The 18,418-nt window shown below is 36.0% G+C and overlaps 1 protein-coding gene across 1 annotated transcript; it reads right to left on the bottom strand.

Annotated features, from left to right (window-relative positions):
- Window positions 1-704: 704 nt before the first annotated feature.
- Window positions 705-15,661, bottom strand: LOC140773608 (ADP-ribosylation factor GTPase-activating protein AGD3-like). Its single transcript, XM_073116253.1, has 19 exons — window positions 15,151-15,661; window positions 12,604-12,680; window positions 10,885-10,985; window positions 10,225-10,295; window positions 9,432-9,494; window positions 9,296-9,340; window positions 8,674-8,739; window positions 8,485-8,532; window positions 8,280-8,375; window positions 8,103-8,144; window positions 7,058-7,273; window positions 6,714-6,845; window positions 6,382-6,606; window positions 6,131-6,217; window positions 5,709-6,047; window positions 3,951-4,093; window positions 3,729-3,825; window positions 2,213-2,718; window positions 705-1,202 (listed from the first exon to the last, which is right to left on the bottom strand). The coding sequence occupies exons 1-19, from the start codon at window positions 15,193-15,195 to the stop codon at window positions 1,085-1,087; spliced, it is 2,517 nt and encodes an 838-aa protein (XP_072972354.1). The 5' UTR covers window positions 15,196-15,661; the 3' UTR covers window positions 705-1,084.
- Between the last annotated feature and the right edge of the window lie 2,757 nt (window positions 15,662-18,418).

The raw sequence follows: 18,418 nt of genomic DNA, 5'->3' as shown, positions 1-18,418 counted from the left end.
CTATTACGTAAATTATACACACTTCGCTATAGAAAGATATATGTTTATTAAGTGTAAAAAATAAACGAAGAAACTGAGTAAAATGTTACAATCACCAAAACCTAATAACCTTTTGGTGTAAATAACCCCTCATTTTCCTGCACCACTCCATAGTCCATAGCCTTCATTTTCTTTTTTAAATGTTCCCAGAAAATGCATGCCACAATAATGCATCTCCTCCCCACAAATAACGAGCCAAATTTTGACGTGGACCTAGAATTCTTTGTATAAGAAGACATTTTTCCCTCTGTTATATGGTAGATCCAGAGCACCTCTTTAACGTTCTGGATGAAGGTTGGGTTCTCTTAATTCAAGTGTTCCCACTGTACACAATCAGCTAATTATGTGCCATCAAATGCCAGCCATGAAAAAGGACTAAAAATTGGTGAAGAGGTGGCAAGAAAGTACAGTCAAACAGGAAAAAAGAGAAGCCAGTAGAGATTTTCTGCATTCATTTGTTGAATATTCTAAGTTCTCTAGTTCCAAAACTATTACAATCATCCCTAACAAAGTAGTCAAATAAATCTAACAAATAGAACTCGGCCTACGATAATTTTCCTCGAATCATACACACAAACAGAAGTACAGAACTACCAAAAATGAAGAAAAGGAGAAACATTAGTAACTGGCAGCCTCGTCAAAGTGAGCAATTTAGATATGCAACGGAAGACAAATAGTTGCATCTTTTTTTAATCAAACTAATTCATCATAACAGTACATTTTATATACAAACTTCTGTCATCATCAGGACAGCTATTCAAGATTGGCTAATGAACATGGAGGCCGATACCAAATAAGGCAATCTACAAAACTCATGATGCATGCGTTTGCAAACAAAACCAAACTGAATAAATAGCAGGCACCTTATATCACAGAAGCTCCAGACGCATATTCTGAGCCTCTGAGCTTCAAAATAAACAGACCATTAGATGTTTAGAGATACTGCACCCGCAGAATAGGGCAAAGCCATCTGCTTCTCTAGGCAAACAAGCACTAGGTGGATTCAACCCCAACTTTCTGATACGAGGCCTCAAATATCTCCAGACTATCTATTTGGGTCCTCTAGCAGAAGAAGAATCTCTTCATCTTCGATCGTCCCAGATTCTATCGCATATTGCAGGGGATTCTTACCATCTTTGTCTGTGGCATGTGGATCAGCTCCCCTGCATGAACAAAATATTATGATGATCGTACGAACTTCCATAGCTTGACACAGATAAAAGTTTATAGTCTTGTTCAGGTGTTATGGAAATTGGAAAAGTAAGGTCCAACTGGAAAAAGTCATATCTAACTTAGCACAAGAAGCCCTGCAGAGCAAATAGCCTACCAACAGAAAAAGGTTGCAAATTTACAGCCTACTATATCCCAATCATCCGAGTTTCACATAACAAATCAGTTCGCATATGGACATGGCATAAGATATGTGATTATCTAGGCCTTATTTAGATCAAACACTATCATACAAAAAGAGGAACCAACAGATTAGCATTCCAAAAACAGGAAGAAATAAAAAAAAACTTGCTCACAGATGTTCTCTTCAGAAAACATAATCATTACTACCAGTAAGCATGAAACTTGCTTGTCAGTGCTAATTCATTATTACCAGCAACAAGTATGAGGTCAAGTTGATTATGGCAGGTTAAAGCTAACAGATATATCTAGACAACATTTTGTAATCATGAATTGTTTCATCTTTTCTTAAGCCATTCAAACATCAGATGTGTTCATCACAGGTTCACATAATTTTGCAAAAGTCAACATATGATGCCTGGCAGCATCATAAAAATTCATTGACTAATTACAGAAATACTATTATTACTGAGGAGTTATTCAGAGGCCTCTATGTATAAGTAAAAAGAAACAATAGATCCGAAAAAAATCATTCATAGCACAATATGCTACCATGTATGTTTTTGTGCTAGCTGAAAATGAAGAATAGGCTGAGTACCATAACAAATATGACATGGATAAAAAGGCAAAACTAGCTAACTTTTCAACAAAATGAAAATGCAAATAAGATGTTATATCACTCTACCTGAAAATGATTTTTCATTATTTCACCAAATCAAATAGAAAGATTTGATATTTGAAATCAGCAAGAGTTTCAACTCTATATACATAGGACAAGATGGTCATACAAATAGGTCATAGGTTAAAGGAAAGAGTTAAGTACCTTGAGAGCAGTAGTTTTGTGTACAGATGTCTGCCTTTGAGAATGCAGTGATGAAGTGGAGTCCTACCCTTCAAATCAGTAGCATTTACATTGGCACCATATTGTAAAAGGAGTTCTATCATTCCCATATCAGCAGTCCGGCATGCAAGATGAAGCAGGGAGAAACCTTCAAGGCAGTCATCTGACTCACCTGTGTCCTCACTGGTGCTCACAGGGCAAAGAGAGCTAACTGCAGAGGCCTTGCTTAGGGAATCATCAACTAAACAACTAGAACTTCGATCAAACAAAGTAGATGGCTGCTCTTGTAGAAGCATTGCTTTTGCAAGAGTCAAAGATGAATTACATAACGTATGCCCATACATAACATTTACATCAGCATTTGAAGTTACTATGAGGTGATATACAGCTTTCTTATCATTGGCATGGACATTATTCCACATCTGCTGAGCCACGTCAAGGTGATCCTGGTCTGGCTTGTCTTTACAGACAAAGTACTTTTCAGCATACTGAAACAATATAAAACCAGACTTTAATATCATAACATCATGAAACTAGAAACTTGTTACAAAAAGTAACTCCCAACTTCTGATGCAATGACTAAAGAATGAGCATGTTATGGACACAAAGTAAAACTCAAACATAACTTTTCCATCAGCTAAACTTATCCCTAAAATTTTAGATTCCCATGAGTTGAGATTGAAGATAGATACATAGGTCCAAATATAAGAAACAAGTTCTTGCAAGTTTTTATATTAATAAAATTATTTAGGGTTAAATATATTTTACTTCCCTATACTTTGGAACAAAATCACTTTACCCATCTGAATTTTGTTTCGTATCACTATGCTTCCCTGCACTACAAACACCGTAAACGGAGATGACAAAATGACTCAAAAACCCTATCTCTATTAAATAAGTATATAGTTTGAGAAAATTCAAAGAGGCTTTGTGGTAAAAAAAATAAAAGTTCAGAAAGATAAAAGTGACTTTTTTGTCAAACTAATAACAATATTTAAATTAAAAAAAAGCATGAATATCATTAACTTTGGACGGAAAACCTAAAAACGTTAAAATTAGGCAAGAGCACAAAGAGGCATAATGATATAAAGGGGGTAAAGTAATTTAGTCTAAAGTAAAGAGGGATAAAATATATTTAACCCAATTATTTAATATGTATATAGATGGCCATGCAAAACACATCTTAAAAACAGGAAAATGTGCAGGCTTAAGAATTTCCTTTTGCACAGATTTATATCCAAAAAAGCAAATGGAAGGGCTTGAAATATGAACACATAGAAAAGGACAGAAAGAATATAACTTTCTAGTTTCTAGAAAAAGAACTAGAGAAAAGGAGAGAACTTCATAGTAAATTAGTAATTCAATACTACAGACACTTCAACCATCTAAGGTAGCTAAAATGGAAATTTCAGTTGTAATGTCAGGTTTGTTTCACGATAAAGCAAGAAAGAAGAAACAAATTGATTAGATGATCCATGAACACTGATGACAAACTTACCTTAGCTTGAATGAACTTTTCTTTTACTGCAATAGGATCTGAGTGTTTGGGCTTGCTGATGAATGTGTGATGTTGCTTATTCTCTAACCTAGTGGCACTGCAATAAACGAAGATGTGCAGATTCATTAACATACTCCCATACAATCTGTATGTGGTTACACTCATGAAAGCCTTCTGCACCACTAAAATTACAAGATAGTCCATCAAACCATGTAAAATTACCTGGAAATATCTTCACATTTTTCGTTACTTGATGATGGTAACAGTTCCTCCCAGATGGAGTTGGCAAATGCATTACCTAGTGACTGAAACAGATTGATTACGGAGGGCTCCCATACCCTGACATCAAGTGTCAGAGACCTTACCTGCCAAATGGAAGTATTAACTAGTGATAAGATAATCTTCAATTTGCCCGAAAGAAGGGAAGAAAACATGAATCGTGAGAAACTGAGAACTTAGAAACCATCCTATTGAGACTTGATTAGAGAGTAAAATTTGGCATTTCAGAGGATGGCAGACTTTTTGGGCACAATTTACACCTTGTCATAGATATAATGGTGAAGTTTTCATTTCAGTAAAAAACCATCTTACTGAGACGATTACAGTATACAATTTGACATTTCACAGAAGACGGCAGACTTTACAGGCATAATTTTCTCCTTGTCATAGATATACTGAGACTTAACAAGGGAATACAATTTAACATGTCACAGAAGATGGAAGACTTTATGGGCATAATTTTCCCCCTTGTCATGGATATATTGGTGAAATTCTCATTCCAATAAGAAACCATCTCACTGAGACTTGATTAGATGGTACAATTTGACATTTCACAAAAAACAAAGTATCATCAATACTTTCAATTTCTTTAAGAAAAGGACACAAGTTCAAGCAATTCCTTTGTCAATAATGTGGAGGAAACCGTACAAGCTCAATTGCCCTGTTTTGCACTCATCACGAAGGTCTTGGCATGGTTACCATTTTATAGATCTTAACAATAAAATTGCAAGTCAAGCACTTTTGAATTTCACATTAAGAATATATCCTAGTAAATGTACGTACTTTGGTGCTTGAAAAAGTTTACAAAATATTTACCATTCATATCTATCAGTAATCTAGAGCAAAGTTCAAAAAATTGGGATGAGGATCGGTCTTCCGAAAAAGTAATACGTATTAGCCGTATCGATCTCCTAGATCGGATTAGACTTTTTTAAATATGTAAATTCTAAATATTATTTAAAAATACAGAAATTTTTCTAAAAGTTAAGAAAAAATAACAAAAAAAAATAAAGAAAGAAAAATTATGGTGCAGTGAAAAGTGAAAAGAATAAGAGATTAGAGAGAGAGTGAGTAGAAGAAAAATAAACAAAAGAAAGAAAAACTACAGTGCAGTGAAAAAGTAAAAAAGAGAAGAAAATGAGATAAGAGAGTAGAAGAAATGAAAAAAAGCTGAGAGAGAAATAAAAAAATAAAATTAAAAATTTATATATTGGAGTTTGTCGGAGTTAGCTCTGCATCGCCGGAGTTTGCCAGATCTAGATCTCTTCGTAAGAAAAACAATGACTATATGGTAAAGAGAAAAAAGAAAGAGTGAAAAAGAGAGTGAGGAGTGAAAGAGAGAGAGTCAGAGAGAGAGAGAGAGAGAGAGAGATTTTGGATTGGCTGATCCGGCGAACCATGATCTAGAGTGTGATGTATGTGATAGGTACTTACAACATTAAAATCAAGTGAATATAATGCTTCCAACTAGAACCTTATGAAACTGTGAGGCGCGTGGAAACACAATGTACCTAAAATTTATATAGCCTTAAGAAAAGTCCAAGGCTAACATGGATGCAGTGTTGTATAGTTCATCCAATAAAGCACATGAATTATCAAAGTTCTATCTGGACATGGACCTCCAAAATAGAGATAGGCATCCAGGAGGGAAAAGAAAACTCATATCCTGCCATTTAATTCTGATGGAAATATCATAATTACCTTTGATATATGCACACCAAGATTGCGATGAACTCCAGAACACTCAATGCATACAAGAACTCCAAGATTTAACGATGCCCAGTCAGGTTCTGGGGCACCACAATCAGCGCAACTGTCATTTCCACATACTTTTCTTAGCAAGTCAATAGGTTTCTCATGTTTTGTGTTAAACCTGTTGTGTTGTGAGCTTCTGACAGAACGTTCAAAATGCCCGCTACTATAATTTTTCTCCAATGAGGACTCTTCATTTGAATGTTCAAGATCTGTTGAGCTACCAAATGAACTGCTCTCACTGGCAGCTCGATGATGACCACTGCCTGTAGGGCTGGCCATGAGGCGCTGAAATGAATGTATTGGTATCTTTAAAATAATTTTCCAAGTTATATGCAGATGCTTTGATCTAAATATTGACATTACTTAACCTGTTCAGGAGATTGAGAGCTCAGGAGAGATGCGATGACACCAGTTATTTTTTCAATCCAGTCCATCTGATCCATGGCGCTCTCTGCCTGTGTAAATAAATTAACAATCAGAGACCAAGTTAACACAATAATAATCACTAAATGGGAACAATTTAATATTCTTTCTCCATAAGAAAAACCCACATAACTATCTTTTTAAGAAAACAATGACTTATTATTAATTTAACAAGTTGATTCTTTATGCTTCCCACCTGCAAAGTGTAGTTCTTAGTGGGTGAAATTATCCTGAAGCAGAACCGTAGATCTGACTGGTCTGCATCAACCTTGATTGTTGATGTAAGAAGGTTCACGGTATGACGTGCAACAGATTTTTCATCATGTACACCACCATGGTAGTGAGAAGAGAACCATCGGCTCAGCAATCCAGAACCATGTTCCGAGGAATTATGACCTCTTTGATTAGAGTTATGAACACCCTAAAATGGTCAAAAAAAGAGAACAAGGGAAAACATAATGGTATTAAAAGTAATTGAACAAGCTCAAGAAAATGATGAAGACTTCTTTCAATAAGTAGAAAACCTACGGATGGTCTGCTAAACTGCTTGCGATAGTAATACAACATTCCTCGGCTATCTAACACAAAAAACCTTCTTTTCCAATCGCCTCTCAGGTTTGATGATCTTTTAGAAAGATAGCCTTGCCGAATGGTCTGAACCTGCAAATACATTGAATTTTTTATGTCAAGGAACTTCTTGTTAATGCATAAGTAAACCTTATGGCACTCCATTTATGTGAAGAATTTATTGGACAAATAACTTAGTTTTAACTGTCAAAGGTTAAATGAGTATAAGGAAAATTAATTCCAAAGTTTTCAGTGAAGTTAAATGTACATAGAGATCCAATAACCAGAACTCAGCCAAAAATTACCTTTCCCTTCGCAGCTGACTGCATCACAGCTTCTATCATTTTATGAGAACTTCTACCAATAGCTTGTATACCATCTCCATTAGGAGAATCATGTGACCCATTTGAAGACCACCGGCTTTCTCGATCAATCTGTCTTTTGAACTCTTGCATCCTCTCTATAAGAGCAGCCTGCTCATAGTTAGACCTTTCTCTTGATTGCTGTGCATATGCCAGAACCTTCAAGGGTAGAATATAAAAATAATTATATTATTCAACTTTTAGCTAGTAAATCAGCTCAATCAAGGTGAAGACTATGGTGCCTACACCTAGTAAATAAGGTTTTTTGCTTCAGCAATTGGATTATGATTAGCAAAATTAATCTCAGTCCTCAGACACATTTTAGCCATTTATTCATATAGATAGTTTGAGCTTCTAAAAAGTATTATGCCCTTCTGATAATATGTTTGATTGTATTGAAATGCCAATTTGGACTCCCACACCCTATTGGACAGGCCATTTTGAGGCAGCATATTATAATTTGGTCCTCGGCATTTAACATAGTACTCAGTCATTGGCCATACAAGTCTATTGATATATTCAGGATTAAATCAGTACTTTTATTTCTTGGAGAATTTAGAATAGGGGTAAATAACAGGTAAATCCTACGTAGTTCAAACAATACAAGCAATATATGTCAACTGTCGAGGCGGCAATTCAAACTGCATCATTCCCTTGATGACTTTGAGAAGGTACTTCAGAACAACAATAAGTAGAAGTAAGGAATAACTAATCAAGTATTATAGCTCACATATGGAAATAAAAAATGTGTTGGTTGTATTAATCAATCTTGTATAAGTAGCTTGTCTCAAAACACAATTAATTAGAAGACTTGGTTGTAGTGAGGATGTCACATATAAACTTTTGGAAAATTGTAGGTTGTAATTGAGTGTTATAGAAACCTTAGCTACTTGCATATGTAACATAACTCCATAAGCATAAGAATGCTCAAGTATTTATGTAATATTTTCATAAGTAATAGTTAACAAAATATATGTTAGAGACAAACCTGATGGATGTATGGCTCCATTTGGTGCAGTAGTTCATACCCCTGAATTAATGAGTAAAGAAAGGCTCTAAGTCACTTTGCACACCAAAGAGGAACAACAAGGAGACAATAAATGTCACCTCTTAGATAACAACATATGAAACAACAAAAGCAGTAAATGCCATCAGTTAAATTTACTTGTTTGAAGTAACGAAGATGAGCATCCATCGTCCCACTAACAGCCTCCAAAAATTCAAACCTCTTCTTTGCTTCAATATTTGAGAGAGCAGTGACCTGAAAATTAGGAAGATGTCGTCCTAATATAACGTAAATGCATAATACAATACTTTCATGCAAATAAGAATATTCCATAAATATCAAGACTGTCCTATGAAAAGCATACCAGATTAAAACGGGCCTGCTCAAATGATGATCTTGCACTGTAGAGTTCCTGGATTATGTCCAAAACTAAGTTAATTTTCCTACTTAGGAGGAAACTTCATAAGAAAATACATTGGAAGGAACAAGATCATCTTATCCTATGCATTGTTCTACAGATATCACATTAAAAATGAAAGTTTTCAGTTATTACATCCTCTAAGACAGTTGCTATATCTGCCTTTGTGCCTTTCCTCAATGACAGGTACTTCTCACGAGCCTGTCGAACACAATAATCAATGGACGATGTCAACATAAGATCTGTAATATAAATTTAGCATTTTTGTACTAATCATACTCAGTACAGTTTGTTGAACCTAGTAGTATAAAAATGAAAAAAAAAATCCAGAAAAAATCTCAGCAATGAAATAGCTTAAAATTGAGAAAGGACATAAAAAGTGCAAGGTTCCTCATCTCTAGATTTAATTTATTAGGATCAGTTATTTTGACATTCCTATCACCAGCAAGAAGTCAAGAACTCCAAGTCCAATTGCCTCATATGAGCATTATTATTTCTGCTGAAATTTATCTGGCTGGAACTCAAGTAACTTAGCAAAATAACCAGTTTGACAAGAACGCTGAGGAAGAAAGAAAACTAGAGGATGCTGCTGAATATTAGGCAGTGATAACTGATAACTACTGCCACATAGTCATGAATTTCATAGAAGATTAAGGCTGATTTATGGATTATCGTACTGAGACAGGACGTCTTCCTGTTACAGAATATTTGTAGAAGGAAGACATTTCTCAAGTATAAAATGTACTAATAATCAGACCTGGTCATATAGAAGGCTAGCCTTGTCGAAACGCTTGCGAGCATCCTTGAACAAGTTGAAGTAATGTGTAATACCACATTAGTAATTTCCATAATGAGAGAAACAACTGTAAGGAAGCAGCAAACAAGAAATGTACCTTAACATCATGCAAATCTATGTCGACAAATTGCAGCAATCTGTCATTTAGCATATGCTCAACCTGGAATAACAAAATCATTGAAATACTACAATGAACCAGAAGGAAGAAAAAACAAGAACTTATTATAGCTAGTACATCTGAAAGAAGTTAGAGCAGCAGAAATAGGAAATCTAAACTTTAGGAGGTCATCTCAATGTTAAGTTCCCCTGCAGGAACTCAAACTCCTGAGAAAAGACCTGGGACATGAGAATGGCAATTCACTTACAAATTTACACATGTGTAATGAAAATGAAAATGAAGAGGCACTACAGCAAAGAGCTTAAACATGTCCAAATCCATCATTTTGGACAAGTAGGCAAGTATTTGGGTTAGTAAAGTAATATATTCCAGCAACAGCATTTAAAGTTGCATCTTGCCTTCTCAATTTTTGAACCAGAAAAGCAACTGAGAGGATAAGTTTCTCCTTTTTACTAAGACAAGTAAAAAGTACTTCCAGCTATTCACATGTGAGACTTGTCTATTTCCTAGATCATGTATTGCCTTGATCTCGATATACTTTCCCCTATGTAAAAAGAGAAGTGTAGTAAGAGAAGTAAATGAAAAAGGTTTATAGGATCTTGTTGGATCACAAGCTCAAAAATTACCAAAAGAAAAAAAAAACAAAAAAGTTGACATTATGCGGTATCACAATGATGTAACATGCTGTGACTGATAGAGTAGAGCATTCCACTATAAAACAAAAGAAGCAATATTTTTAATGATGAGTAGCATGCAAATATAGGCACTATACCTGAGAGCGTAGTACTTCTTTATAAGTTCCTATTTCCCTCAAGGCAATTGTAAACTTGGTCATAACAGGTCCTGCAAAAAATATGGCCAAAATTTAATATTTTCATGTGCCTCAATTGAAGAAGACTAGCAGCAAATGATCAGCGCAATGTTGACAGTCAGTGTTCAATGTGAATGAAAGAGAGCCTACTAATGGGTATAGCGTCAAACAGACATAGTTATAGGCTTATAGCAGTACAATGAATTGGTAAGTTTTACCATCATATAAGTAGATCTCAGGTCACCTAGTTTGACTGTATTCACTTCGAAAATAGCAATTCCAAAAGCAAAGGTAAAAAAATTAAGATGAAAATAAAAAGGGTAGAAAGAGGGAGAAATGATAGTCTTGCTAAGTGAAGGTAGATACAAAAAAAGTGGAGATGTAAAATGCACTATTCTCCCACCAAAATTTTAGATGCCCTATAACATTCTTTACAGAAAAAAAACTCTCCACAAGCTACAAAAAATATCACAAATATCTTTTCAAGAAATACACAAATACCAAGAAGGAAATAAGAAGGACTAAGAAATAGTCAACAGGAAGGGAAAAATACACAGAAAATCCGTAACGATAAAATGTAGTTCAAGTTAATTTAGAAAGAAAAAGCAGCAGAGCACTAACCTCCAAAAGCAACACTAATGGGGTCATTGTGCCCTCCTCCAAACATTTCAAGAGAGCTTGCAAAAGCAATATCTCCATCATATCCCTCACCAAGTCCTTCTCTGAAAGCCAAGAGCAAAAAATACTTCAGATTGTGCAGCAGAAGACAAGACCAAAATATGAAGAGGACATTTGCATATTTAGAAAATCTAAACATCAAAATGAGAGAGAAAAGTGCGCATGGGCTTCACACTGCCCGCTAAGCTGACTGAAACTGCATCTCTTATACTAGAAGAAGACAACCAAAGTGCTTTCTAAGCTGACTATAGGACAAGGCATATGACATTAGGACCAAAACACCTTCTGTTGGTATTCTAATTTGGTGTCATTGCTTTACACAGTTAATAGCCTCCATGACTTACAACCAAAATTACAATGATTCATTTACAACATTAATCTTGCAGCATTGTTCTTTATATCAACTTGAAGACCACTTAAATAATGCAGCCATAATTTTTCCACTCATGAACTTTGGGTTTAGCAGTAATTCATAATTCTGCTTGTCTACTCACCGATACAACCCTAATCTTATTGCATAGAGTGAAACCCTGGTAAATTGAGAGGTTGATGTCCATTGAACAAACTATGGAAGAGGGGCTTTGCAAAAGAGATTTTATATCTTTTCAACGACTTCACCACATGTTTGTCCAATTAACTTTGAAGATCAAAACAGAAGATGTATCTCCCAACATCTGATAGTTGTCATATGCAGAGAAAAACTTTATTCTCAAGACAACAAGAACAACTACAACTACTGGAACAAGAATAAGAACAAAAATGTCCACATCAAAGTATTTTAGGGTACTTTATAGGCATTCTTCCTTCATTCAAGTAGGCAAAGGAAAACTTTCCTCTTCTATCTTCTTGCAAGACTGCATTTTTCTGTTCCATGTAGATGCCTTATGTATTCATTGCAAAAACAAATTTTATTTTACTTAAAAGAATGCATTTTATGTAACAGTTATAACAAATTCTTCATATATTGTGAAGGAAAATAGTTTTGTAGGATGATTTCAAATCATGGAAATAGATGCTCTAGCACCAGGGCTAAGAAAGTGTGCACCTTGCCCTCCCAGACTTTGCACTGCTAGTAGCCTCATACAATAGCATGCATTCTAATAAAATATTTCCTAATTTTTACGGTTCAAATGTTTGATGTACCTTGATATTCTTTTTTTTGTTATCTATTAGCACACAATCTAGCAAAATGTTGAATTACATGCATCTTCTCTAAGTTGCACTCAAACAAAAATTTGCTTCTATTCAGGATTCAAGCAGTCCAAGTTTAACAATGTACCTAAAAAATGAAAGATTCATTGCAAATAAGAAGAACCGCAAGTAGAAGGCTCATTGCCCTAAGGCAAAATAATGCATATGGAAATTTTAAACAGTTCAAGATCCATGCAACCAATCTGATCACTTTGATTGAAAATCTCAGTTTTTGCCAAATTTCTAAACATTGGCCACAAAAAGTAGAATCTATATGAAAATTGAGCACAGTGAAATAGTAAAAATTATGTTCTTCTAAGAAAAATATATGTAACGTATCTGTAAGCTAAAACAATTAGGCAACTCATTTAAATGTATAAGTGTACATCCTTATGTAAAAGTTTTTAGGTAATAATTGTAGTCAACTGATGATATCCAAACAAAACAATGAAAAACATAATCATGACTTACGTGTACTTGCGACAACCTTTATAAAACTTTAAACACCTCTCTCTCAACGACTCAGAACTTTCTTCAAGTGATTGAATCTGTTTTTCATAAGAAACAAGCTTATCAATAGTGCTAAACAGAAACATAGAATATTAATTCTATGTTCCAATGCACTTATCTGGTTAAACACGAGAGCATGTCAATAACACATGTTACTTAGCTGTCATATATGAACAATGAACAGGACTGCAATGAATGTATATAAATGGGAGATAAATTGCTTTTCCAATCATTCTATCTGATTGACTACCATGATAAATTACTCTAGATCAAACACTAGTAAGTAGTAATCACATAATTTTCAGATTTTCCTCAAAAGTAATCAAAATAATCTGTATCACGCAGTGAATAGGAAATGTAGAAGTTATGGAGCAAGGAAGATAGGGATAGCAACAGATTATCAAATCAAGAGAATGAATATTTTCACATACAGTGCAAGATCTCTACTCAATCTCGTTGTAAAAGAAAATAAACTTGAGATACCAAGAGTGGAGCATGCACAAGGATACCAGAATGACCCTAATCAATTTGGCGGTATTAGAATGATCACACACACTATATAGTTGGATAACTGGAGGCTGTAAAAATTTGATAATAAAGCTGGCACAACAAGATGCAATCAGAAGTACATGAAAAGCAAATTAACATCGTACCATTTATTTACTAAAATTACCGTAAACAACTTTCTCAACCAGATATTCCACGGCTAGTCTAATTTTGATTCTACCAAAGCTTGGTTTTAGAAATCTAGCTCAATTCTACCAAAGATTGGTTTCTTCAGATTTTCTTCGAACATAGAAGCAGAAGAACAACAGTCCATGGACAATATCATCACACTTGGTGTTGACTGCTGCATCCCAATTCTTGACTATAGGAGATCCCCAAAAATCTGCTCAACCCATCCTTCCTATGCAATGCAGAAGAACAGCTGATGTGTCCATGGACAATTTTTATTAAACCTGGTGTTGACTGTTGCATCCCAATTCTTTGACTATAGGAATTCCCCCACAATCTGCCTAATCCATCCTTTCTATGCAGGAATCCTAATATATTTTTTCTATGCACTAATATCTTCTGCACCATCTATACATATACATTCCCATCTAAAAATAACATTTCTCTTCTTCCTCATACAAGTACAACATGGAACTTCTCCAGATATATTCCACAAAACTAGCTATTGAGCATTTGACCATTGTCGCACCGAACTAGGATTGAAGTTCCCTTGTAATCAATTCCATCTTTTGCTGGTGATAGCAGATTTTTTTAGGAAGTCTACAGTATTTGAAATCTATTTGCAATAGATGAGTTAAATCTGGTAAATTAAAAGTCACCTTAGTGAACATGACTCTCTCTGATAAGGAACCTAGGGAGGCAAGATGTACATATACTAAAACCACAACCAGGAATATTGCTGTGTGCAGGAAATAGATCAAAGGTTACAACAATATTATATTTACCACATCCTCTTGGTCATTCCTATATGATATTCAATCTACTACGTAAGGCTAGTACTATAGAAGCAACCAAGATACCTATCTAAGACACAATATGGACAAGATGTGTGCAGATTTAACTAATAAGTGAGATGACCACAAAAAAGGAAAAAGAAAATAAGATTTAGTGCAGAAATCTTATGCCAAACTATTTTCATGTGTTCATTAGTCCCCAAAACCTTGTGTAGTAACTCCATTCATACTTGTCCTTGATAAACCAATGTACTTACTAGACACCACATTAAGCTGATGCATGTGACATATATTTCCAGCCATTGCCTTTTACTCCAAATCATCGAGGCTTTACAATAGTTACTCCAGATAAATATGTTCAGTCCACTGATTCTATGATTGGTTTCTTGTGATTGCAGGAACCCAAATTTAAGCTCCTTTTTCTAAAGATTGGGAAAACCATTGCTTGAACTTGGTACAGATAGACCACTACAAAAATGCATGCTGAACCAGTAGACTCCATGTGAAATTTGAAACTCAAAAGACTTATCTAAAAGAAATGGGCTGCACTCACCAAATGGCACTCGGACAAGAGCCTGTTGGACATAGTAATAGTGAAAAATCCTACAACGAGGTTCCAAAGTTTGATAGAACCAGTTGCAACAACAATATCAAGGATAACTTAGATTGCACTACCAGAACAAGTTTTCACTCAGTTGAACTGTGTGATAGTTCATCATTGTAGAGGACAAATCCTTATTTCACTATTCGAAAAGAAGATTCATAGATGTCTAAATATTTCATATCAAGTACCAAAAAGAGCTGTGCCGACCAATTTCCAACGAAAAGTCTGAAGTTGACAGTAGTTATGCCTCAACAACCATCCAGTTAACTTGGAAGTCCAGTAACTGGATTCAATGACCTAAAAAGTTATCCTCTCTAGGAAACTCCAAAGAAAAAAAAACAAAAGGAAGGGTCTTTATACAAACACTTATATCAACAAAACAAATATACTTAATAACAGTATAAGATGGAGATTGATCAGCTCACAGCGCCTCACCTGCTTCCGAAACATCGGGGAATCATCGAGCTTTGAGAAATACATGGTGAAGCTGCGACTTTTTCCTCTTCACCGGACCCAATCCTCATCAACGCCCACGCCCGATACCAATGAGAGCCAAGAAGTCCTTCGAATCCCTCAGAACCCACCAAAATGAGCAAGATCGAGTGCCCACCGCTCGAATCCAGCTCCGGCGGATCCGAACCCGTCCAAACTCAAAGTTTTAGCCAATCCCTCAGCTCCGATCATCTCCAGAACCGGTTCCACAGCCAAATCATGCAATGTTCATCAATATTCAAGATCGCCCCCCACAGGAAACCCTAAAATCCGAAGAAAAATCGATAAAAAAAGCGAAAAATCACAACAGCAGAAATGGATTTGGTCTTCGAGATGGTTCCGATCGGACCACCGAAGGAAGGATTTGGGGGAGGGAACAAAGAGGGCCCAAAGAGAGAGAAGAAAAGGGGGGAGAGAGAGAGAGAGAGAGAGAGAGAGAGAGAGAGGGAAGGGAAAAAAAGAGAAAGGAATAGCAGAAAGAGAGAGAGAGAGAGAGAGAGAGAGAGAGAGAGAGAAAAATAAAGGAAAAGAAAAGAAAAAAAAAGTAGCTCTTTTCTCTGAGAGATTACAAGTAATTAAACTAACCGGTTTACAGGAGAGTTCAAATTAAGGGGTTACTTAAATAAGAAGTGCAGCGCTAATTATTTGTGATTTGAAGGAGGGTCACCCATCGGTGAGTGTAAAAGATTGCACTTCACCTTTAGGTTGGCCAGCTAAGCTATACTTTTCCCCTGCCAACTTTTGGTTAAGAAGAATACCTTAAAATTAACACTTGATTCTTTCAAGGTAGTATATACTTATGCTTTGATGCTCTCTCTCTCTCTCTCTCTCTCTCTCTTTAAAGAAAAAGAAACCTATGGTTTGATGAATGGATGCTATCCAGAGCAAAACCTACATAGCTTTGATGGTGAAATACAAAAAAATTATGTCTTAATAAAAAAAAATAATGCTAAGATGAATAAAGATTTAGAATAAACTATATATATTTTTCATATTTCATGCATTGTGCCTGATTCTCTCTGATCGGGGTAATATTATATTTAATTTAAATTAAACAACTTTCCACACCTTTTATATTGGCAGGAGTGGAGTGTATAAAAGAAAGGTTATGTTCACCGGGGGGGCAGTGTAGTGATCACGGCCCACCCACACACACCGTAATTATGACGGACATCTCAAACTTAATCATATTTCTTTTAAATTAAAACGCTTTTCAGAAAATTATTTAAACGAAAGAAACACCACATCCGACCCTGACAATTCTGAAGGCCGAGTGGGCCGGACGCTCCGCGCGTCGCTTTATTGGATCCCTTTACTGGGCCCCACCCTTTCAAAAACTTAAGGCCACCCGAACCCACGCCTAGGAAGTCTACCTCTCTCTCACTCACTCACTAGTCGATGGGCCCCGCGCACAGTGTCCAGTGGGGGAGAGAGAGGTGGGGGGGTGTCTTATTTCCGGGTCAAGATCCGAGGTCGATGGCTTGTCCGGGACGAAATGATTCGGCCCGCGGGCTTCCCTCCTCGTTTCGCGCGCAAACGGAGCCCACGCCCGTAGGGCGGTGAGCGCACCGCCGGAGGAGCTTAACAGAGGACTCGCCATCGTGGCCGTCCGATCCGAATGCTGGCATAATCATCACCGCAGCCTGAGGCCAAGTTCTTCCGTGATGTCACACCTGATCGAATGGCCCCCATTTTTGGTGGACACACATGACAGTTTGGGAACACGTAAACTGTACGATCCGCCGTACGTTACTTTTTTTTACCATTTCAACCCTGCATATTCCGGGATTTACGAAAATGCTCGCTCGAGGGTTTGGAGTTCATATTTTTACAATTCCGGAGGGCCTACTTGCAAATTTGCGGTCGTAACGGGCATTTATTTCTTGGGCCTCGACGAGGAAAAAAAAAAAAGAAGAAAAATTCTGGCAGGAGAGGACAAAGTATTTGTCTTCTTTGAATTCTCTCCAGCATGGGGAAGAAGAATAGAAACAAAAGGTCTTTGTAAAGCATGGGAACAAAAAGAAGAGGTTCTACATTGGAGAAAGGAGACAGAATCTAAGGTTGGGCTCCGTAATCTTGGGTCCAATTTTGAATGTCTCGTTTGGACTTCATGCATTATTGCCTAAATTTATTCTACATATAAGAATAGTTGAAGTTTAAATGAGGAGTAATTGCAACAGTCAGTAGACTATTAACTAATGCATAGAAAGACTCAATTGCCTCTAAAGAAATGGTTTAGTTATTAAATTCTTAAAGGAACATAGAACTAGTCTTTCCTCTCTCTGTGATCCACTAATGGCATTGGCCCAACTTGGCCCAACTTGGCCCAACTTATAGGTAATGTACTGCTGCACAAGAACTGATAGCAGAAATAGAGATTAATGAGAAGTAAGGCTGAAAAGTTTAAGCTGATGGGCAACGAATCAATATTATTTTCATCCCTTTGCTTGTGATCATGCAATGTTAGATGCTTCTTGCAGTGTACAAGAGAGTGCAGTAGCAGCAGAAAGAGTTTTATCTCAAGCATTTTTCAGGAGGAGGATGTCTTCTAGTTTCTTATGATTCTTATCTCCATTGTGATCCAAATACATGTACTTATCATTGGATTCTAAGCAAACAATTCTTGTTCTAATTGCTAGCTGAAGCCTTTTGTGTATATAAGTTGGAAGATATTGCTCCTCTACTACTTCACAGTGGTCCATGTTATTGTTATGCATTTTTACCAGTATATTCTTATAACTTCAGTTTCTTCTTAATACAATGATGCTTCTTTTTTTCGGTTCAGAGTAGACTGTTAAAGAATTCAACATCATATCAGTAGGTGGCACGTCGAATTATTTTGGTTTGAGTCGATTTCATCGAAAGATACTCTTTCCTTACTTTACTCGTCTACTGCTGAAGGAAATTGATGCTTGATTAGTTAGCAATCAATCATACAGATGAGACTTTTAATCATTTGATAAACGATAACTTCATGAGCTTCCAAATTATGAAAGAACTATGAACAGACAGTGGGAAAGAAATATTTTAGAGTAGATATCAATTGATGACATGCAGTGATGGAGAAGGGTAGCAATGTTTCTGAAATTTAGTACAACAATACAATTCTTTTAGCTACATTCAGAACCACAAATTAACAAGACCACTTGACAATATTTTCTTTGATTTTATTTTCCTTATAAACAATGATTCATCAGCGTAACCGATCGGC

This window comes from Typha angustifolia, chromosome 13, assembly GCF_048772165.1.
Source record: "Typha angustifolia cultivar Huaian chromosome 13, ASM4877216v1, whole genome shotgun sequence".
NCBI classification, from domain to species: domain Eukaryota; kingdom Viridiplantae; phylum Streptophyta; class Magnoliopsida; order Poales; family Typhaceae; genus Typha; species Typha angustifolia.
The sequence above is the reverse complement of the archived record's forward strand: the minus strand, read 5'-3'. Positions and strand labels throughout refer to the sequence as shown.